At 41.2% G+C, this 23,440-nt stretch overlaps 3 protein-coding genes across 5 annotated transcripts in view; 1 reads left to right on the forward strand and 2 right to left on the reverse strand.

Annotated features, from left to right (window-relative positions):
* Positions 1-14,089, forward strand: part of LOC136317348 (zinc finger protein 449-like) — a 14,499-nt gene extending 410 nt beyond the window's left edge. The window contains 4 exon segments of the mRNA XM_066249991.1: positions 4,900-5,351; positions 7,790-7,995; positions 13,357-13,560; positions 13,563-14,089. Coding sequence (XP_066106088.1) covers positions 4,900-5,351; positions 7,790-7,995; positions 13,357-13,560; positions 13,563-14,089 — 1,389 coding nt within the window.
* The window catches only part of LOC136316972 (integrator complex subunit 6-like), a 482,266-nt gene that overhangs the window by 214,127 nt on the left and 244,699 nt on the right, over positions 1-23,440 (reverse strand). The window lies entirely within an intron of this gene.
* Positions 17,281-23,440, reverse strand: part of LOC136317349 (zinc finger protein 75A-like) — a 52,919-nt gene continuing 46,759 nt past the window's right edge. Inside the window, 3 exon segments of the mRNA XM_066249992.1 lie at positions 17,281-17,499; positions 17,502-17,758; positions 17,761-17,993. Coding sequence (XP_066106089.1) covers positions 17,281-17,499; positions 17,502-17,758; positions 17,761-17,993 — 709 coding nt within the window.

Here is a 23,440-nt window from a genome sequence, read left to right on the forward strand (position 1 = left end):
CCAGTACCCCACTTAGCACCATACACAGTTATTAAAGTATTGTTGATTATTTTTTTATGCTGTACTCTACATCCCTGTGATTATTTTGTAATTACCAATCTGGACTTCTCAATCCATTCCCAATTTTCACCCAGTCTCGCAGCCTGCCTTCCTTCTGGTAAATGTTAGTCTGTTCTCAGCATCTATGAGTCTCTTTGTGTTTTGTTTGTTTGTTTATACTGTTCTTTAGTTTCCACACATGAGTGAAATCATATGGTATTTGTCTTTCTCTGACTTATTTCACTTAGCATAATAACCTTTATGTCCAACTATGCTGTCACAAATGGTAAGTTTTTGTTCGTTTTTACGGTCGGGTAATATTCCATTGTATAGATAGATAGCAACACTTTTTTATCCACTCTTCTATTAATGGGCACTGGTGTTGCTTCTGTATTTTGGTTGTTGTAAATAATGCTGCAGTGGACATAGGGGTGCATATAATCTTTCAAATTAGTGTTTTGGGTTTCTTCGAATATATACCCAGAAGTGGAAATGCTGGGTCATAAGGCTATGGTACCATCTTTGATTTTCTTGAGAAACCTCCAGACTGTTTTCTTTTAATTTTTATTTAATTTATTGGGGCGACATTGGCTAATAAAATTCTATACGTTTCATGTTTACAAATCTATAATACATTATCTATATAGTGTATTTACTGTTTTCCGTCCCGAGAGCCATCCTGACAGGTGTGAGGTGATATCTCCTTGAGGTTTTCTTTTGTGTTTCTCAGGTGATTAGTGACACTGAGCAATTGTTCCTATGTCTTTTGGCCATCTGTCTGGACTCTTAGGAGTTTTTAAACAGAGTTTGGATATGAACCCCTTATCGGATATATCACGGGGGAATATCTTTCCCCATTCAGTAGATGGTCGTTTTGGTTTGTTTATAGCTTTCTTCACCATGAAAAAACTTTTTGGTTTGATTGAATCTCATTTGCTTATTATTATTGTTTATTATTACTACTATTATTTTGGTTTCCCTTGTCCGAGAAAATATATCAGAAACAAATACTGCTAAGAGAAATGCCCAAGATTTTATTGCCTATATTTTCTTGTAGGAGTTTTGTGGTTTCGAGTCTTAATTTAAGTCTTGAATCCACGTAGAGTTTATTCTTGTCTATGGTGTTAGAAGGTGGTGTAATTTCATTTTCCGCATGCATCTGTCCAGATTCCCCAGTACCGTTATCGAATAGACTGCCTTAACCTCATTGCATGTTCTTGCCTCCTTTGTCAACTGGTAACTGACCATATAGGTGTGGGTTTATTTCTGGGCTATTATGTTCCATTGATCTCTGTGTGTGTTTTTATGCTGGTCCCATGCTGATCTGATTACTTAGCTTGGTAGTATAGTTTGATGTCAAGTGACGTGAGACCTCCAACTTGGTTCTTTCTTTCTGCCGCGGGGACAATGAACTACTCGGAGGCCGGATGACATGCTCCGCGGGGCCCAGGGGAGGCAGCAGATCCAAGGACTGAAGCCCGGTCCACAGCCTTGCTCAGATATTTATTAGCCAGTACAAATAACTCAAGGAAGTGGACACCAGAAGTTTTCAGGGGGTGAAGTAAAGGACAAGGAACATGCTGACTTTTAATCTCTGTTCCCAGAGGCTAAACTATATCTGTTGCTAAATCCTATCCCGCTGTTTTGCGTTTGCAGTACGGGATCAGAGAGGCCCCTGGACTCTCGTCCGCTCCGGGCTTTTGCCCTAGGATGCCTCTGTCTCTGATTGTTTACCCTAACTCTGCAAGTCTTCACAGCATATTCCTACATTTGCCCCCAAATTACTGCATTGTTTGGGGATTTTGTGGTTGCAGATACATTTCTGTATTATTTGTTCCAGTTCTGTGAAATGCACAATTGGTATTTCGATAGGAATTGTATTGAATCCATAATGCTTCGAGTAGTATGGACATTTTAAAGATGCCAATTCTTCTTATCCATGAGTACCATATGTGTTTCCATTTATTTGTGTCTTCTTTAATTTCTTTCTATTTCTTCCTTCAGTGTCTTATCATTTTCCGAGTATAAGTCTTTTACTTTATTCCTCAAATTTATTCCTAGGTATTTTGTTTGGTGCCATTGTAAATGGGATTGTTAGTTTCCCTTTCTGTTAGTTAATTATTGGTGTATAAAAATGCAACCAGTTTCTTGGTGTTTATTTTGTATCCTGCTTTACTGAATTCATTTATCAGTTCTAATATGTATATTTTGGTGGATGCTCTAGGGTGCTCTATGTACAGTATTATGACAGTTTTACTTCCCCCCTTTCCAATTTGGGTGCCTTTTATTTCTTCTCCTTTCCTGATTGCAGTGGCTCAGATTTCCAGTACTGTGTTGAATAAGAGTGGGGAAAGTGGGTATCCCTGTCTTGTTCCTGATCTTAAGGGAAATGATTTTATTTTCCCCATTGAGTATGATGTTAGATGTGGGTTTTTCATATATGACCTTCATGATGTTGAGGTATCTTCCTTCTTTTCTCACTTTACTGAGATTTTTGTTTTGTTTTATCGTAAATGGGTGCTGGATTTTGTCAAGCTTTTCTGCATCTGCTGCTGTAATCATGATTTTTAATACTTTATGTTTATGTGGTCTGTCATGTTAATGAGTGAGGATATTGTACCTTGCATCCCAGGAATAAATCCTATCTGATCATGGTGTGTGAGCTTTTTTTTTTTCTTTTGTGTGTGTGTATGTGTGTGTGTGTGTGTGAGAGAGAGAGAGAGAGCTTTTTAACGTATTGCAGGATTCTATTTGCTAATACTTTGTTGAGGATTTTTGCATGCATGTTCAACAGGGATGTTGGCCCATAATTTTCTTTCTTTGCGGTGTCTTTATCTGGTTTTGGAATGAAGATAATGCTGGCCTTGTAAATGTGCGTGGGAGTCTTCCCTCCTCTTGAAGTTTATGGAATGGTGCTTGTTTTCCTTTGAATGTTTGGTAAATTTTACCAGTGGACTTATCTGGTCCAGGCCTTTTGTTTGTTGGAAGTTTTTTGATTACTGTTTCAGTTTCATTAGTTATAATCCTTCTCTTCAAATTTCCTGTTTCTCCTCAATTCAGTGGTAGAAAACTATGTTTCTAGGAATTTATCCATTTCTTCTAGATTATCCAATTTGTTGGCACGTAGTTGTTCATAATATTCTCTTATAATCTTTTGTGTTTCTGTGGTTTCAGTTTTTACTTCTCCTCTGATATTCATTTCTGATATTTATTTGGGTCATCTCTCTTTTGTTTTTGCTGAGTCTGATTAAAGGTTTGTCAATCTTGTTTATCTTTTCAGTGAACCAGGTGTTGGTTTCATTGACCTCCTGTATTGTTTTTTTAGACTCTTTCATTATTTCTGTTCTGTTCCTTATCATTTTCCTTCTTTTATTCACCTTGGGCTTTGGTTGCTGTTCTTTTCCTACTTCCTTTAGGGGAAAGATCAGATATTTTGAAATTTTTCTTGTTTCTTGAGGTAGGCGTATAAAGCTATGAATTCCATCTTAGGACTGCTTTCGGTGTGTTCAACAGATTTTGGGTTGTTTTATTCCCATTTTCATTTGCCTCAAGGTATCTTTTGATTTCTTCCTGATCTCATTGTTAACCCGTTTATTGTTCAGAAACATGTAATTCAGCCTCTATTAGTGTGTTTTTCTGTTTTGTTTTATTTCCTTGTAATTGATTTCTAGTTTCACACCATTGTGGGTCAGAGAAGATGCTTGATATTATTTCAAACTCCTTTAATCTACTGAAACTTGTAGAGTTTCCTAACATGTGGTCTACCCCAGAAAACCTTCCATGTGCACTTGAAAAGGAAGTATAGTCCTGCTTTGGGGTAAAATGACCTGGTAATGCCAATTAAATCTATCTGATCCAGTGTGTCATTTTTTTTTTTGTATTTTTCTGAAGCTGGAAACGGGGAGAGACAGTCAGACAGACTCCCGCATGCGCCCGGCCGGGATCCACCCAGCACGCCCACCAGGGGCAATGCTCTGCCCACCAGGTGGCGATGCTCTGCCCTTCCGGGGCGTTGCTCTGCCGTGACCAGAGCCACTCGAGCGCCTGGGGCAGAGGCTAAGGAGCCATCCCCAGCGCCCGGGCCATCTTTGCTGGGCCATCTTTGCTCCAATGGAGCCTTGGCTGCGGGAGGGGAAGAGAGAGACAGAGAGGAAGGAGGGGAGGGGGTGGAGAAGCAAATGGGCGCTTCTCCTATGTGCCCTGGCCGGGAATCGAACCCGGGTCCCCCGCACGCCAGGCCGACGCTCTACCGCTGAGCAAACCGGCCAGGGCCAGTGTGTCATTTAAGGCCACTGTTTCTTTGTTGATTTTCTGTCTGGAAGGCCTATCCGTTGACCCTTTTATCATTATGTAGTGTCTTTATTATCTCTTACTATATATAGTCTTCGTTTTAAAAAGTGTATTATTTTAAGATATAAGTATTGCTGCCTCAGGTCTTTTTAAAAAAATTCTATTTGCATGAAATACCTTTTGCCATCTCTTTACTGTCAGTCTGTGAGTTTCTTTTCTTCTGTGGTGGGTCTCTTGTAGACAGAATATATACTGGACTTGCTTTTTTACTGATTCAGCTACCTTAATGTCATTTTATGGGTGCATTTAAACCATTTTCATTTAAAATGATAGTTGATAGGTATGCATTTATTGCTATTTTATTCTTTATAATGATGATTCTCTTTTTCTTTCTTTCTTCTTCTTGAAGAATTCTCTTTAACATTTTCATCAGATCCTAAAAACCATCCAAACGATGACAAGCTGCTACTTTAGGGCTTTGCTGGAAAGCAAGCAGTTAATGGAGATAAGGATGACCTCTGGTAACCACTGCTGTTTCTCCTTTCTCACTTGCCTTGTCCTCTGCTGTAGGTGTCTCCCGCAAGAAGTACACAAAGAGACAAATTGGAATCTGAGACTTCAGCTGCCAGGAACCTTGTACACTGCTGGAAGGGGGCAATGGATACTGTCTTCCGTTGTGCAATGCAGGCCGCCTTGAATCTGGGCTCAACGTTTCCAGAGTGTGATACTGACTCGGAAGTCTTCCGTCAGCGCTTCAGGCAGTTTCGTTTCAAAGAAGCAGCTGGGCCTCATGAAGTTTTCAACAAACTCCGGGAGCTTTGCTATCAGTGGCTGAAGCCAAAGCTGCGATCTAAGGAACAAATCCTGGAGCTTCTAGTGTTGGAGCAATTCCTAACAATTCTGCCCCGGGAGCTAGAGACCTGGGTGACAGAACAACGCCCAGAGACTACAGAAAGAGCAGTGTCACTATTAGAAGGCTTACAGACTGAATTTGAGCTACCAGAGCCACAGGTGAGAAAAGAGTCAGGGATCTGGGTAATTAGACTAAAGGGTACCAGAGACAGGTGGGATTGGATCGGACATTTGCCCCCGTGTCTTTCTTCAGCCCCACGATTTCACCACACTTCTTTTCATCTCTCTCTTCCAGTGGAGAAAACATGTGGGTCAGTGGTTTTCAACCTCCTCAGACTCAATCCCCCTTCTGTAACAAGTATTTTCTAATGTCCCAGTAAATGTACCTAGATGAAATTCGTAGATAATAGAACCTACCTACAAGCACTCATCAGAAACACCAATATTACGCTCTAGTGTCTGCAGACCAAATCTGGCTGCAGCCCATTTTATATGTGAGCTAGTCATGGTTTGGACCTGTTAAAGCATTGTTAGAAAACCAAAGAGGAAGAAGGAGAGTAAATCGCATCCTGAATGTGGCACACAAAGCGTAAAATATTTACTGTCTGGCTCTTTGCAAACGAAGTAGGCCAACTTTGAGTCAAGTAGAGTCTCGGAGGAATTTAAATAAAAGGAACAGAGTTGACTAGAAACCAAAAAGCATTTCAGCGTGCACATGTCCTGGCTTGAGTGGCTTCAGAAGACCTTATGAAGTTGTCAGACGCTTGCCTCTCTACTCAGACTCCCTGTGAAGGCTACAGGCAGTAATTCAGGCCAGCAGAGCTCCAACACTATGAGCAGTGTTACTGCTGGTCATGTGATTTTCCAGAGTGGCAAAGAAATCTTGGTGAACCTGAACAATTAGTAGTATAGTCTTTCTTTGAAAAGAAAAGAAAGAAAGAAAAAGTAAGAACACTTTTTTTAAAATTTACACCTTACATTCAGTATTACTTTTTATTAGCTCTAGGCACACAGCATAGTGGTTAGACAGTCATAGAGTTTACGAAGGGTCCCCCGATAACCCCAGTACCCACTGGGCACCATACATAGTTATTACAGTATTGACCATATTCCCTATACTGTACTTTACATCCTCACCATGACTTTCATTTCCAAAGCAGTGCTTGCCTAGAAAAGTTGAGTCATGCTAAGGTGTGCAATAACGTTTTGAGATTATATGACGAACAATGAGAGGGTGTCGATTGGTTCTTTTTACCTATGTCAGTGGTCGGCAAACTCATTAGTCAACAGAGCCAAATATCAACAGAACAACGATTGAAATTTCTTTTGAGAGCCAAGTTCTTTAAACTTAATCTATATAGGTAGGTACATTCCTTATTGAGGTAGCAGCTGCACGTGGTATTTTGTGGAAGAGCCACACTCAAGGGGCCAAAGAGCTCGTGAGCCACAGTTTGCCGACCACTGACCTATGTGGGTATTTGAGGGGGACAGTCCAAAGCTGGTAGGGACCTGGAGTTCTGCACTGTGCATTATCTATACTCCCATCTCTGCCCACTCAATTGTGATAGCCACCACCTGCCACTGTATTCTAAACACCTCCTAGGGGCGGTGGCCTGGCCCTCTGCTCAGAACCCCCGAGGAAAACCTGTTGGAGGCTTGCGATAGCTGAGCACAGGCCGTCATCTTTGGAGAAGGGAGGAAGTGTTTCTAGTTGGGCATGAGGGGCGCTGCAGTCTTGTGTGTTGATGGGATTCGGTAGTTAGCCTGTACGGACAGGACTCTGTTCCCAAGTTTCCTGCCTCCAAGATGGAATGCCTTTATGGTTTCCCTTCCCTTCTGTGTCTCTTTGTTTGGCTTATGCATGAGATTTTTTTTCTTCGTGTGGTCTTATCCTGCATTGTCAGTATGACAGGCACCAGCCAAGTGTGGCTCTGGAGCACTAGAAGTGTGGCTGGCCCAGATTGGGTAGGCTGCGAGGATAAATGCATACAGCACTCAGAAGACTTAGGGTGAACAATGAGGTAGATGACATAGCTCATTAATAATTTTGAATGCTGCTTACATTATGAAATTATGCTATTTAGATATATGTTGTTAAATAATGGATATTGTTAAGATTGACTTTACCTATTTCTTCTATATGACTGCTGGAAAATTTAAAATGACTTTGGTGGCTTGCATTTTATTGCTACTGGGCACAGCTGATCTAGACTTTAGAGCAGGGGTCCCCAAACTTTTTGCACAGGGGGCCAGTTCACTGTCCCTCAGACCGTTGGAGGGCCGGACTATAAAAAAAACTATGAACAAATCCCTATGCACACTGCACATATCTTATTTTAAAGTAAAAAAACAAAACGGAACAAATACAATATTTAAAATAAAAAACAAGTAAATTTAAATCAAGAAACTGACCAGTATTTCAATGGGAACTATGGGCCTGCATTTGGCTAATGAGATGGTCAATGTGCTCCTTTCATTGACCACCAATGAAAGAGGTGCCCCTTCCGGAAGTTCAGCGGTGGGGCCGGATAAATGGCCTCAGGGGGGCCGCGGGCCGTAGTTTGCGGACCCTGCTTTTAGAGTGATAGGGCTCTGGCATTTCCTCCAGATCTTTACCCCAGACATGCTTTTCGGATGACCTGGCAGCAGTTGAAATGGCAGACATACCACCAACAATCCACGTGGAGGTACCCCCTCTCCAAGCAGTGGGACCTGTCTCCGAGTCCCCAGTGGCAGAGGCGTGGATCCCACAGGCAGGGTTGCAGGAGCTGAGCTACGGTGCTGCTGGGGAAGGCCAGCCCCTTCTGGACCCTGGTAAGACACGGGTTTTATTTCCTGTCCTTGATTTCTGTTTTTGGAGCTCAGAAGCTCTCCAGGGTTGAGGTTGTTTAGAAACACCTAATATCCGATGAAAATGGACCACTCTGTTAAAGACTAGGAGGAGGAAATTAGATTGAACACATTAGATTGAACAAGATTCAACATCCCTTAAGCTAATGAGCCTGCTCATGAAAGAGGCATCGGCCGAGAATGTTGCACAGGAAATCGATGGGAATTTTGGTAGTACGAATAAAGATGAATTTCCCCCAGCAAGTTTTGTCAATGACATCTGTGGCAGTGTGAGTCCCAAGGGCCTCGGTTGCTCTTATGGCTTAAGAGCCACATTCAAACATGATACCTTATTAATGTACTCGCTTCAGATCCTTTAAGAGGATTTAATTGATTACTAAATAAAATGAATATATATCTTATCCCTAAAAAGCTAGAGCAGTGTTTCTGCAAGTATAGCAAGCAGCTTCTCCTATCAGGATCACACGGGCTGGGTTCATTTTTCACAAGCTCTCCAGGTGAGAGCTGTGCATACTATGGTTTCAGGACCACTGCCCCAGACAGCACAGGAGTTAGTCCCAGGAGAGAAATTCCAGGGTAAGAAAGGTTCATAGAAGTTCGTGGAAGTCTCAAGGTGGTCAGGGACTTTCCAAAACTGTACAGAAGGAGAAACCACAGGGTTCTCCGGCCAGGCCCTGGGAGATACCATGTTAGAAAAGATTGTCGTATATGAATTCAAAAATCTTGTGAACTTTTAGGTACCCTGCCTGGGTTCCTTGCTTTTCCGTGTCCTGACTAGTGTGCGTGAGAATGGATATCCAGACACTTGGACCCATTTGCTCTTGAAGCCAATAGAAATTCCAGCTCTAGTGCTTCCCTGTGGTTTTACCCTCTCTTGCGGTTTCCATTCCGAGTGCTATCTCTCTTCTCGGGGTGTCTGGCAGACAATGAGGAAGGATACATGTGAGACTACACTGTCTTTTTGGAAAGGATGGTTTGGTCCATTCCAAGCACAACTGTACGACCACATGTTATTTATATGTGCAATGCTACCCATCCTTACACAGTTCATCTCATAATGTCACAGTGTGGTTATTTGGTCCTGAATTTGTCTCCCTTTCTGTATTCATTCTGTTTGTCTGGTACCAAATCTTGAACCTTGCTCTAGCAAGTGCTGGGCATATAGAAGATACGGGCTCAGTCTCGTTTGCATAGCAGTGACCAGGAGGAAACACCCAAAAGGAGAGATATATAACCATTAAGGTCAAAACCAAACTATATAGATATTGTCGTTTATACTCCAGTCTTTATTTTGCCTGCATCTCTTATCTGTTAACAAGCTTTTACCAAACCTGTGTTTCTGTGTGTATGCCTGCAACAAGTGGCAGAACCTTGCCAGTCGTGTTGAATTATGAATCATTCTGCATGAGTTCCCATCCCATGTGCGGATTTGCTCCTCTTAGCAGCAGTGCTGGGTGCAGAGAGCAGCACTGTTGCTCTTGATTTGCGTACTTGAGTCTCTAAAGCACAGGAACGTCCGGTATGTTCAACAAGGGAGAGAGAGACTGATGTAACAAGTGAAGTATATCTGTTAGGAGGAGAGGAACCTACTCCTTTCTCAACACTGTTTAAAGTGATATAATATGCCTTTGTCTTCCGGACTGGGAGGTCCTCTATGTCTACTTCCTGGTCACCAAAGTCCTCATCCTCTTTACCACTTGTAGAGGGCCCAAGGGGTCTGCAGGCAGAGCTAGGAGAGAGATATGACCAGCAGGTAGGTGGCAGGAGCACGCACAAACTTTGCTGGGCAAACTCTGTCAGGTGTGCCTGTGGAGGAAGTCAGGGGCTGGAAGGGGAGGAGGACCAGGGAACTCCACAGGGAGTAAGGGCTCGAGAGGGGGCTTGCCTGTCTAGGTGAGGATGTAGCCCATTAGCAAGCACACTGGGAGTCTCCAGGTCAGAGAATGCCAATGGGCAGCAGCAGCTTGGGGTCATATAACCACAAGGCTCCACCTTTTCAGTGCCTAGCAGATGTGGGGGATAGTTTCTGGCTATGCAAAGGAGGCCGGCTCTAAGTGGTTAAAAATCTGCTTCTGGGAGCTGATATTTGAATGCTTGGATGTGTGAGAATTTGAGTTTGCAGCATGCAAGCTTTTTGAGTAAGGAGTCCCAGTGGGAGTGAAGAAATGAGCAGACTAGAGCCCAATACAAAGAAGGCTCGTCCTTACCCTTAGGCTCGTTTCCAGCACAACCTCTCGGGTCCTCTCTGTGGGCGTTTAAAGGTAAAGAAAAGAGCCATGTCCACAGAAGGTGGCATAGAGACATGACTTCTGACTGACTGATGTTCAGTGTCGGCCAAAATATCGTGGAGCCAAGCTATAAAAACACACAGTGAGCATCCTTCTGTGTGCATGTGCCAGCAGGACAGATTTCTAGGTTAGGAACGATTGGTTAGGGAGCCTATGCATTTAAACTTGAATAGATATGGACGAATGTGCTGCAAAATTATTGCACCAATTTACCCTCCCCACTACAGCATGTGAGTGCGAGTGTCTGCTTGCCTCCACTCACAGCTGTGCTTTGTGATGAGCACCAGGGCTGTTCTCCTTTATTGGCATACAGATGGAGGGCTGTGAAAATCCTTTTAATCATTGTCCAGTTCATGCCGCATTTGTGGTAGCATTTTATGGAATGGGTGACTAGAGGGTGGCACTGAAGTCCGAAGGGGTGGAGATGGGTCAGAGGAGATGGTTAGCGGCCTTAGCTGACGCGGGCTGTGAGCTTAAGCTGGGGAATACAAGCTCAGGGTAGTGGCAGGAGCAGACCCTTGAGAGTCCAGAAAGTGGAGGCTGAGTGCACCTGAGCCAAAAAAAAAAAAAATCAGAATGTCACACAGGAGAGAGGTGGGTGGCGGTAGGCTTGGTGCACAGTGAAGAAGTACATGAGGTTGACATCCAGCAAGGTGCTCCAGATTGGGCCAGCTTCTTTGAAAGTTGGCACTGGCACCAAGGAGTACTGTGCCGGGCTGAGGAAGCAAGGGGACAGTTCTCAGTCTCTTTCGGTTTGGTGCTGCACAAAAAGGGGCAGCTGGACTGACGATGATACTCCTGGCCTTGTTCTCATGGGTGCTAGATTCTGCTTCCGGGGCTGCTTCAGTCCTTGACTAGTCACATCTTTAGCTCCCTACTTTCACCCAAGGGGCACGTGTCTGGGTTGCTTTCGTGGTGACTTGCGATGAATCTACAGCCTGAAGAGTTTCAAGTCCATGCTTTATGTATCAGATGGGAACTGCCATATGAACATATCCTGCCATTCTGAACTTGTTTTCATGTCTCTCTTATGGGGAAATTCTCCGCCTTCAGGTTTCTGCCACCCTAAGGCTGTGCTGCTGTCCGCTCCACCCACCCACCCCCGCCATGACCTTTCACATTGCTCGCACTTTTGCTTGATTGCAACTATCCTTTGACTCATGACATCCAGTTTTATTTGACCCAGGGCTTATACGCTCTCATCCCAACCTTACCTTTGAAGTGGAAGCATAACCAAAATGAAGAGTTGTCTTTTGAATCCCTTCATTTGAAATATATGGTATTTAGTCGACTTCCTATGCTTCTCAGTATATGTTCTAAAAGCTCAATTTTCTTTCGGATTAACATTAGTCAAACCAACTTGCTAATGTCTGTTTACTAATTCTGATATTTAAGCATTGCCCTGTATTTCATTCTGAAATGAGCCACTTCCAACTCACACTTGATTGCAGACCCGTCAACTTGGCCAGAACTGAGGTGGGGGTTGGAAAGAGGACCGAGCCACTGTGGCCTTCACTGAGGAGAGGCGTGGTAGAACACAAGGGGACAGCGAGTTTAGAAACTTCTCCTGGTTGTCCTTACATAGACACCGAGAAACATTGTTTGGTGATTATTTCGGTTTGCTTCAAGAGACTCTACTTCTAGACTTCAGCTGAAACAAACAGACAGATTATTTGTTGCCCATTGCCGACCTACCTCAGTTGCCATTTTAATTTGAATATCTCTTTAAAAAATTATTCCAGTAACCATTCTCCTAACCACCACTTTGGCCTCTCATTTTCTTCACTTGGCAGTCAATAAAACAGTGTTTCTCAGCTTTAATCTGCCAACACTTTAGGAAGGTTGAGTTCGTGTTCTGGCCCTCACCTACATAATTCCATTCTCAAAACAGATGTGGAATTCTTTCAGTGCATTGATTTTGCACCAGTATTGATTCACTTCCCTTCTGTAAATTGGAGGAGAATAGCTTTGAACTGAGCACAATAGGATCTCCCCTCTGCCCTGCCATTTGGCTTTCTTCTTATCTTGAAAGCGCGCGCGCACACAAACAGACACACACACACAACTTGTCAGAGGCTCCTGGAGAAGCACTGCTGAGAAGGGTAGTAGGCAGATATTGAGAGGCCACGTGTCCAAGAAAGAGACCTGGACTCTGAAAAATCCGGTGTGGATTCAAACTATCCCTTCCTCCAATCTCTCCTTATGGCCAGGACACCCACAATCAGAGCCTGACCCTGCAGCGACCTCGGAGAGAGACCTACAGGATTGCAAGGAAGTGCAACAACTCTTGGAATTGCTTGACTTCAAGATAGGTAGGTGAGGGTTCGCGAAATGTTTGGGAAGAAATGAAAGTAAAATTTGTCCTGACTCCCAGGATAAAGAGATTTGGGATATACACTTGGAATTATTTCCATCTTCCCACTAGCTATTGACTAGAAACCTCAGTCTGTCTCTTCATTCCCCTTGGGACATGGTGACACTTGCAATTCCTACCCACGTTCCTGATTTTGATATTGGGAGAAAAGAAAAATGTCAAATCAGAGAAAAACTGGAAAGTATATAACCATTTTCTGGTTTTTGTTTGTTTGTATTTTACTGATAGAAACAGAGAGAGAGACAGAGAGAGAGACAGAGAGAGACAGAGAGAGGGACAGGCAGACAGGAAGGGAGAGAGATGAGAAGCATCAATTCTTTGTTGCAGCAGTCCAGTTGTTCATTGATTGCTTTCACATATGTGCCTTGACCAGGGGGCTAAAGCAGAGAGAGTGACCCCATGCTCAAGCCAGCGACCTTGGGCTCAAGCCAGGGGCCTTGGGCTTCAAGCCTTTGGGTTCAATCCAGTGACCATGGGGTCATGTCTGTGATCCCCCACTCAAGCTGGCGACCCTGTGCTCAAGCTCGTGAGCCTGCACCCAAGCCGGATGAGCCCTTGCTCAGACCGGCGACCTCAGGGCTTTGAACCTGGATCCTCAGCATCCCAGGCCAACACTCTATCTGCTGCACCACTACCTGGTCAACCTATTTTCTCTTTCTTTAGACAGAAATGCACTTCTTGGTCCCAGTTCACCAGAAGACTCTGAAGAGCCAAAAACTCAACTGGAAAATCACACAGAGCAGCTACCCGGAGACCACGCATTGCCTGTCGATGACTGGAACCCCTTTCCAGGAGACAGAGCTCAGAGATCCAACAAGGAACAACCCCTCAGCTCCAGTGCCCTTGAGCAAAACAGTGTCCAAAGCAAGCACACCGATGTATTCAGTGTGGGAAATGTTTTGTTTCCAAGAAGGTACTTAAAGGGCACCTAAGAATTCATTCAGGAGAGCTCCCTCATGAGTGCCTTGAATGTGGGAAAAGATTCCTTCGTAAGTCCAACCTACAACGGCACCTCCGAGTTCATTCAAGGGAGGCACCCTATAAGTGCAGTGCGTGTGAGAAGCGATTCACTCGGGCATCGAAACTCATGGAACACCAGGAAACCTCTTCTCCTCAAGGAGTGTACACTTGCCCTGACTGTAGGTTGCAGTTTTGTGTTAGAAAATATTTTATGCAACACCAAAAAAGCCACACAACTGTAAAACCCCATAAATGTCACAGTTGTGGGAAGAGATTTAGTCGAAAAAGAGACCTTCATGTGCACCACATGGCACACACTGCAGAGAGACCGTTTGTGTGTGAGCAGTGTGGGAAAAGCTATAGACAGAAATCAAGCCTTGCTTTTCATTTAAGAAACCATCCTAGGGGAGAAGCCATTGTTCTACAAGCTTCTTAAAGATAGCACACTATCATATGCACCAAGCTACTCACTTTAGGGAAGAATGCTTTGAGAATTTGTTGAGGGAAACAGCTCTTTCACAAACTGACACTCCTATATCAGAGCTTTAACCTGCAGTAGGCTATCTTGGAAGAACAGTGTTCAGGCTTATTTATAAGAACAGCTTTCTGTTTTGCGATGCTTAAAATGCATCTTCTGCGTCATACACATTCTAGAGTATTCACTAACTCTTGCTACTGTCCTAGACGTGATATTTCTTTCTGTTTAGGCAAGTTTTGTTTAATCCTTATGATGAAAGTGTCTTTGTCCCAAGCCAACCACAGCATAGGTGTAAGTAAGGAGCGTATCAAGGTCGGCATTCCTTTGGCACCTAGGGTCAACATTCCTGTAGACGGGTACGTGCCCAGTTGACCTGTATCTGTGCACTGTTTTACTCACATGGACATAGATACGCTGTTCTTGTTGGATTGCCACTGACTAGTAATTGGAGAAACATGCAGATGCTTCCCTGATGGTGCCAACGAGCACTTCCCTTGACTCTCTCTTCCACCATGTGTCAGAATCTCTTGTGCACCCACTGCTGTGTTTATACATCATCTGAGCCTTGAACACAGTTCGTTTTTGAAATGGGGAGCACTTCCAAAAGATAGGGGCAAGGGAAAATGTCCAATCCTAAGGTTCTGTGCAGGGCAGAGAACAGTGCCCACCTCACAAGTACTAGCAAGAGTGTGAGTGGATTATATAAATGTCAAAACCCTACCTGCAGTGGACTTCCAGTAAATACTGTATTTTCATTCTTTGTTCTGTGAAATGATGAAAGCGTTGAAGGCCACAAACTTAACTTTAAGTCTAGCTTTGGTCACCTCCCACACATCTTATGCAATGTTCTTATGTGTGATGTTGCAAGTGTTCGTTATTGCAGTTTTCATTTTATTTCTGTTCTTCCCTAAGAGTCAGACATTGTTGATAATTTCCTGCCAACTTTTGGTTATAATGCAAAGTTTGTTAAGTAACATGGTTCATTCTTGTTCTGCTTTGAAGTGTATTTACATTTCCTTGAAGACTTAGGTTCTCCGACCATACAGACTAAGGGTTCCACTGTAGGGAACACCCTAGGAAAGGAATGGTTGTGCCATTGGATTATAGCTACTCACCTCTCTAAATACTTCGAAATTGTACGACACATATGTTTTCCCACGCCTTGGCTTGCGGTTTCACTCACTTAATGGTGTCCCTTGATGAAGAGAATTTCCCAGGAGATACATGGTTGAATTGATCATTTCCCCTTTATTATTCATGCTGTTTGAATCCTGGTGGTGAAGAAAATTTTTGTCTACACCAAGATCATAAACATATTTTCTATGTTTTGACTTAAAAGTTGTATTATTTTCCCTTAAACATTGTGACACATTTCACCTGGAGTTGATTTCTTTTACAAACGGTATGAGGTGTAAGATTCAAGAAAACTTTTTTTACTTATTTATTTATTTGTTTGTTTACCTATTTATTTATTTATTTTTAATTTTAAATTTTTATTTAGAAAATTAACTTTAAGAGGGTAACATTGATCAATAAGAGTACATAGGTTTCAGGTAAGAATTCTAGAGCATGGAACTGTTGATTATGTTGTATACCCATCACCAAAAGTCAGATCATTTTCTGTCACTTTATATTTGTGTCTCCTTCCCCCCTTCCCCACACCCCTTCCCCCTGGTAACCGCTTCAGTTTTATCTATGTCCATGACTCTCAGTTTTATATCCCACCTATGTGTGAAATCATACAGTTCTTAGCTTTTTCGGATTCACTTATTTCACTCATTATAATGTTCTCAAGGTCCATGCATGTTATCATAAATGTCACTATGTCATCATTGCTAATGGCTGAGAAGTATTACATTTTATATATATACAGAAAACATCTTCTATAAGCAATCTTCTATCGTGGGACACTTTGGTTGTTTCCATGTCTTGGCCACTGTGATTAATGCTGCGATGAACATGGTGGTGCCTGTGTCTTTACGTACCAATGTTTTCAAGTTTTGGGGCATAGATACCCAGTAGAGGGACTGCTGGGTCATATGGCTATTCTATTCTTAATTTTTTTGAGGAACCACCATACTTTCTTCCATAATGGTTGTACTAATTTGCATTCCCGCAAGTAGTGAATGAGGGCTCCTTTTTCACCACAGCCTTCCCAACACTTGTTATTACCTGTCTTGTGAGGTGGCATTTCATTGTAGTTTTGATTTGCATTTCTCGAATAACTAGAGAAGAGGAACATCTTTTCATATATCTGTTGGCCATTTGTATGTCTTCTTAGAAGAAGTGTCTGTTCAGGTACTCTCCCCTTTTTTTAATTGGATTGTTTGCTTGTTTGTGGCTGAGCTTTACGAGTTCTTTATATATTTTGAATATCACACCCTTATCGGAGCTGCTGCTTGCAAATATCATCTCCCACTTAGTTGGCTGCCTATCTGTTTTGTTGTCAGTTTCCTTTGCTGGGCATAAGCTTTTTAGTTTGACATAGTCCCATTCATTTATTTTTGCCTTTACTTCCCTTGCCTTTGGGGTCAAATTCACAAATGTTCTCTATGGCCAAGGTCCATGAGCTTAGTACCTATGTTTTCTTCAATGTAATTTATTGTTTTGGATCTTATATTTAGGTCTTTGTTCCATTCTGAATTAATTTTTGTGCAGGGGGACAAAGTGTAGTCAAGTTTCATTCTTTTGCATGTGGCTTTCCAATTTTCCGAGCACCACTTATTGAAGAGGCTTTCTCTTCTCCATTGTGTGTTTTTGACTCCTTTGCCGAAGATGATTTGTCCATATAAATGTGGTTTTATTTCTGGGATCTCAATTCTTTTCCATTGGCCTATGTGTGTGTTTTTCTGCCAATACCATGCTGTTTTGATTATCGTGGCTCTATGTTATAATTTGAAGTCAGGCAGTGTGATATCTTCTGGCTGTATTTTCATTTTTTTATTTATAAAATACCCATCATGTATCTTTCTCCTGCTTGGCACTGAAGATACAATGCTGAATAAGAGACAGTTCAGATTCCTTTATGTAAAGCATGGCACGTATCCCCCATCCAATTCTCTATTGATGACAGAACCTTGTCATTAGGTGCCTCATACTTTTGTATTATTTCATCACTTCCAGGGTCAAGCTCCATATGGTGACTTTCTTCAGACTGGAGATCCTAGATGTGATTCCCTTCTCCTATGGAGCTTCTGGTGACTAAGAAGGCTTGACGACCTGCTGAAGTTTCTCCTGCACATGCTACAGGAATAAGGCTGCTCACCTGTGTGGGTTCTTTGGTGTTTAATAAGGTGTGAGTTCTGAATGAATCTTTTTCCACATTCATGACATTTAAAGGGCTTCTCTCCTTTCTGAATTCTTACGTGACATGTGTGTGTAGGTTTGTGTTATGACTGAAGCTTTTCCCACACCATGAGCATCTATATGGTTTTATTCCTTGGTGTGCCATTAGGTGCTTATTTAGATCTGAAGTCCATCTAAACCTCTTATCACATTGTTGACATTTATAGGGTTTCTCTTCAATGTGAATTCTCTGATGCTTAATAAGGTCAGAGCTGACTCTGAAGCCTTTCTCACATTCCTGACATTTAAAAGGTTTCTGTCCTGCATGGCTTTTCCCTGAAAATCCATACGTTTTGGAAGCTCTTGTTTACAAGTTGAATGTTTCTTTCTCTTCTTCCCTAGAAAAGCTTGAGGCTGTTTCTGTACCCTGTGTGTACCACCATGATTTTCTTTGCCTGTTTTTTTCTGGGCAACTGTCACTCTGGCCTTTCTTAATATTTTGCATCCTGATGCTTGTATTTCTAATGTAGAAGTAGATATAGGTGGGTCATTTCCAGTGTCACTTTTGAGCTTTGACCTTGTTGGAAAAAACAGAAGAATCAGCCATCTGTATCCCAGAACAAGAAAACTAGGAATGGAACAACAACAACAAGAATTCAATTATGACTGCTTTTAAAATACAGGAACAAGTGATTTTTGGTCCAATCACAACAAAAATGCATGGGTCCATTTCTCCCTGAGTCTCCCTGCTAGCCCTCCCCCCCTAAAACCCATTAAAGAATGCAAGGCAAAACAGAGAATTTTAAAAAGTGGTAAAAAGAATGGAAAATAGTTTGTGACCCCAGAATTAGGAGAATAACATAGCAAGATGTCTTACACCCTCACACCCAACAGAAGAAGGCAACCCAGATCTAATGTTTTTTTTTTAAATTTAATGCAGTGACATTGATAAATCAGGGTACATATATTGAGAGAAAACATCTCTACATTATTTTGACATTTGACCGTGCTGTATACCCCTCCCCCAAAGTCAAATTGTCTTCTGTCACCCTCTATCTGGTTTTCTCTGTGCCCCTCCCCTCCCCTAACCCCTCTCTCCCTCTTCACCCCCCCTCCCCCAACCCCCCGCCCCTGTTGCCATCACATTCTTGTTCATGTCTCTGAGTCTCATTTTTATGTCCCCTCTATGTATGGATTCATCTTAGTTTTTTTTCTGATTTACTTATTTCACTCCGTATAATGTTGTCAAGGTCCATCCATGTTATTGTAAATGATCCGATGTCATCATTTCTTATGGCTGAGTAGTATTCCATAGTATATATGTACCAAAGCTTTTTAATCCACTCGTCCTCTGATGGACACTTGGGCTGTTTCCAGATCTTCGCTATTGTGAACAATGCTGCCACAAACATGCGGGTACATTTCTCCTTTTCGAGCCGTTCTATGGTGTCCTTGGGGTATATTCCTAAAAGTGGGATAGCTGGGTCAAAAGGCAGTTCGATTTTCAGTTTGTTGAGGAATCTCCATACTGTTTTCCACAGTGGCTGCACCAGTCTGCATTCCCACCTACAGTGTAGGAGGGTTCCCTTTTCTCCACATCCTCGCCAGCACTTATTCTGTGTTGTTTTGTTGATAAGCGCCATTCTGACTGGTGTGAGGTGATATCTCATTGTGGTTTTAATTTGCATTTCTCTAATGATTAGTGATGTTGAGCATTTTTTCATATGCCTATTGGCCATCTGTATGTCCTCTTTGGAGAAGTGTCTATTCATCTCTTTTGCCCATTTTTGGATTGGGTTGTTTGTCTTCCTGGTGTTGAGTTTTACAAGTTCTTTATAAATTTTGGTTATTAACCCCTTTTCAGACGTATTGTCAAATATGTTCTCCCATTGTGTAGTTTGTCTTTTTATTCTGTTCTTGTTGTCTTTAGCTGTGCAAAAGCTTTTTAGTTTGATATAGTCCCATTTGTTTATCCTGTCTTTTATTTCACTTCCCTGTGGAGATAAATCAGCAAATATATTGCTCCGAGAGATGTCAGAGAGCTTACTGCCTATGTTTTCTTCTAAGATGCTTATGGTTTCACGGCCTACATTTAAGTCTTTTATCCATTTTGAGTTTATTTTTGTGAGTGGTGTAAGCTGGTGATCTAGTTTCATTTTTTTGCAGGTAGCTGTCCAATTTTCCCAACACCATTTGTTAAAGAGGCTGTCTTTACTCCATTGTATTTCCTTACCTCCTTTGTCAAATATCAGTTGTCCATAGAACTGTGAGTTTATTTCTGGGTTCTCTGTTCTGTTCCATTGATCTATATGCCTGTTCTTATGCCAGTACCAGGCTGTTTTGAGTACAACGGCCTTGTAGTATAACTTGATATCAGGAAGTGTGATACCTCCCACTTTATTCTTCTTTTTTAAGATTGCTGAGGCTATTCGTGTCCTCTTTTGGTTCCATATAAATTTTTGGAATATTTGTTCTATATCTTTGAAGTATGTCATTGGTATTTTAATTGGTATTGCATTGAATTTATAGATTGCTTTGGGTAATATAGACATTTTAATGATGTTTATTCTTCCTAACCATGAGCATGGTATATGCTTCCACTTGTTTGTATCTTCCTTGATTTCTTTTATCAATGCTTTGTAATTTTCCGAGTACAAGTCTTTAGTCTCCTTGGTTAAGTTTACTCCTAGGTACTTTATTTTTTTGGTTGCAATTGTGAAGGGGATTGTTTCCTTAATTTCTCTTTCTGACTGTTCATTGTTGGTGTATAAAAATGCTTCTGATTTCTGAGTATTGATTTTATATCCTGCCACTTTGCTGAATTCATTTATCAGGTCCAGTAGTTTTTTGACTGAGACTTTAGGGTTTTCTATATACAATATCATATCATCTGCAAATAATGATAGTTTTACTTCTTCTTTTCCAACTTGAATGCCTTTTATTTCTTCTTCATGTCTAATTGCTGTGGCTAGAACTTCCAGGACTATGTTGAATAAGAGTGGTGAAAGGGGGCACCCCTGCCTTGTTCCTGATCTTAAGGGTATTGCTTTTAATTTTTTCCCATTGAGTATGATGTTGGCTGTGGGTTTCTCATAGATGGCTTTTATCATGTTGAGGTATGTTCCCTGTATTCCCACTTTGCTGAGAGTTTTGATCATGAATGGGTGCTGGATTTTATCAAATGCTTTTTCTGCATCTATTGAAATTATCATATGGTTTTTCTCCTTCTTTTTGTTTATGTGATGAATCACATTGATTGATTTACGAATATTGTACCAGCCTTGCCTCCCCAGAATAAATCCCACTTGATCATGGTGTATGATTTTTTCCATATATTGTTGGATCCGGTTTGCTAATATTTTGTTGAGGATTTTAGCATCTATATTCATCAGAGATATTGGCCTATAATTTTCTTTCTTTGTGTTGTCTTTGCCTGGTTTTGGAATCAGAATTATGCTCGCCTCATAAAAGGAGCTTGGAAGTCTTCCTTCCTCTTGAATTTTTTGAAATAGTTTGAGAAGGATAGGAGTTAGTTCTTCTTTGAATATTTGGTAGAATTCCGTTGTGAAGCCATCGGGCCCCGGACTTTTCTTTGTTGGGAGTTTTTTGATAACTGTTTCGATCTCATTTGTTGTAATTGGTCTGTTTAGGTTTTCTGATTCTTCCAGATTGATTTTTGGAAGATTGTATGTTTCAAGGAATTTGTCCATTTCATCTAGGTTGTCTAGTTTTTTGGCATACAGTTCTTCATAGTATTTTCTTACAATATTTTGTATTTCTGTTGTGTCAGTTGTTATTTCTCCTCTCTCATTTCTAATTTTATTTATTTGAGTCCTCTCTCTCTTTTTCTTGGTGAGTCTACTTAAAGGTTCATCAATCTTGTTTACCTTTTCAAAGAACCAGCTCCTAGTTTCATTGATCCTCTGTATTGTTTCTTTAGCCTCTATGTCATTTATTTGTGCTCTGATCTTTATTATTTCCTTCCTTCTACTACATTTGGGCTTTACTTGCTGTTCTTTTTCTAATTCTTTTAGATGCAGGGTTAAGTTGTTTATTTGAGCTTTTTCTCGCTTCTGAAAGTGTGCCTGTAGTGCTATGAACTTCCCTCTCAGCACTGCTTTTGCTGTGTCCCATAAATTTTGAGTTGTTGTATGCTCATTGTCATTCGTTTCTAGGAATTTTATTTCCTCTTTGATCTCATTCTTACTCCATTCATTATTTAACACCCTGCTATTTAGTTTCCATGTGTTTGAGAATTTTTGAGCTTTTCTGCTGTGATTCATTTCTAGTTTCATGCCGTTGTGATCGGAGAAAGTGCTTGATATGATTTCAGTCTTCTTAAATTTGTTGAGAGTACTTTTGTGCCCTAACATGTGGTCTATCCTAGAGAATGTACCATGAGCACTTGAAAAGAATGTGTATTCTGCTGCTTTAGGGTGAAAGGTTCTGAAGATATCTATTAAATCGAGTTGATCTAGTGTTTCCAATAAGTCTGCTGTTTCTTTGTTAATTTTCTTTCTTGAGGATCTATCTAGTGATGTTAGTGGGGTATTGAAATCCCCTACTATTATAGTATTGCTGTTGATCTCGCCCTTTAAATCCATCAAAGTCTGTTTTATATATTTGGGTGCTCCTATATTAGGTGCATAGATATTTATAATAGTTATATCTTCCTGTTGGATTACTCCTTTTATCATTATGTAGTGGCCTTCTTTATCTCTTACTATATCCTTTGTTTTAAAGTCCAATTTGTCTGATATAAGTATTGCTACCCCAGCTTTTTTTTCATTTCCGTTTGCATGAAATGTTTTTTTCCATCCTTTTACCTTCAATCTATGTGTGTCTTTTGTTCTAAGGTGTGTCTCTTGTAGACAACATATGTATGGGTCCTGTTTTCTTATCCATGCAGCTACCCTATGTCTTTTGATTGGATCATTTAATCCATTTACATTTAAGGTTATTGATATGTAGTTGTTTATTGCCATTTTCTTCTTTAAAGGTGTATTCCTTTTCTTGCTATATTCTTTTCCCACTTTGATCTGTTTACAACAGGCCCCTTAACATTTCCTGCAGCATTGGTTTGGTTGTAATGAATTCCTTGAGTTGTTTTTTGTCTGGGAAGCTTTTTATTTCTCCTTCGATTTTAAACGATAGCCTTGCTGGATAAAGTAGTCTTGGTTGTAGGTTCTTGTTCTGCATTACTTTGAATATTTCTTGCCATTCCCTTCTGGCCTCAAGTGTTTCTGTTGAGAAGTCGGATGTCATCCTTATGGGGGCTCCTTTGTAGGTGATAACTTTTTTTTCTCTTGCAGCTTTTAATATTTTCTCTTTATCGCTTAGCTTTGGTATTTTAATTATGATGTGTCTTGGTGTAGGTTTCTTTGGGTTTCTCTTTAATGGAGTCCTCTGTGCTTCTTGGACTTGTGAGAGTTTCTCTTGCATTAATTTAGGGAAATTTTCAGCTATGATATGATTGAACAACATCTCTATTCCTTGTTCCTTTTCTTCTTCTTCAGGAACCCCTATGATGCGGATGTTATTTCTCTTCATGTTGTCACAGAGCTCTCTAAGAGTTTCCTCAGACTTTTTGAGTCTCTTTTCTCTTTTCTTCTCTGCTTTCATGCCTTCATTCCAGTTGTCCTCTAACTCGCTGATTCGATCCTCTGCTCTATCTATCCTGTTTTTAATTCCTTCCATTGTGGTCTTTATTTCTGATATTGTATTTGTCATCTCCGACTGGTTTTTTTTTATACTTGCTATTTCTTTATTTAGGTTTTCAAACTGCCCCTCCATTGTTGTTCTAAGATCCCTAAGCATCCTTACAATCATTATTTTGAACTCCGCATCTGGAAGTTTGATTATTTCCATATCACTCAGCTCATCTCTCAAAGGTGTCTCTTGTGGTTTCATTTGGGTTGCACTCCTTTGTCTTCTCATAATGCTGTTTTATTTGTAGAGTTGGTTGAGTCTAGGCTTGGTGTTATCTGCCTCCAGTTTTCAGTCGTGTTATTTCTAGGCCTTTTT

Source organism: Saccopteryx bilineata, chromosome X (assembly GCF_036850765.1).
Source record: "Saccopteryx bilineata isolate mSacBil1 chromosome X, mSacBil1_pri_phased_curated, whole genome shotgun sequence".
NCBI classification, from domain to species: Eukaryota; Metazoa; Chordata; class Mammalia; order Chiroptera; family Emballonuridae; genus Saccopteryx; species Saccopteryx bilineata.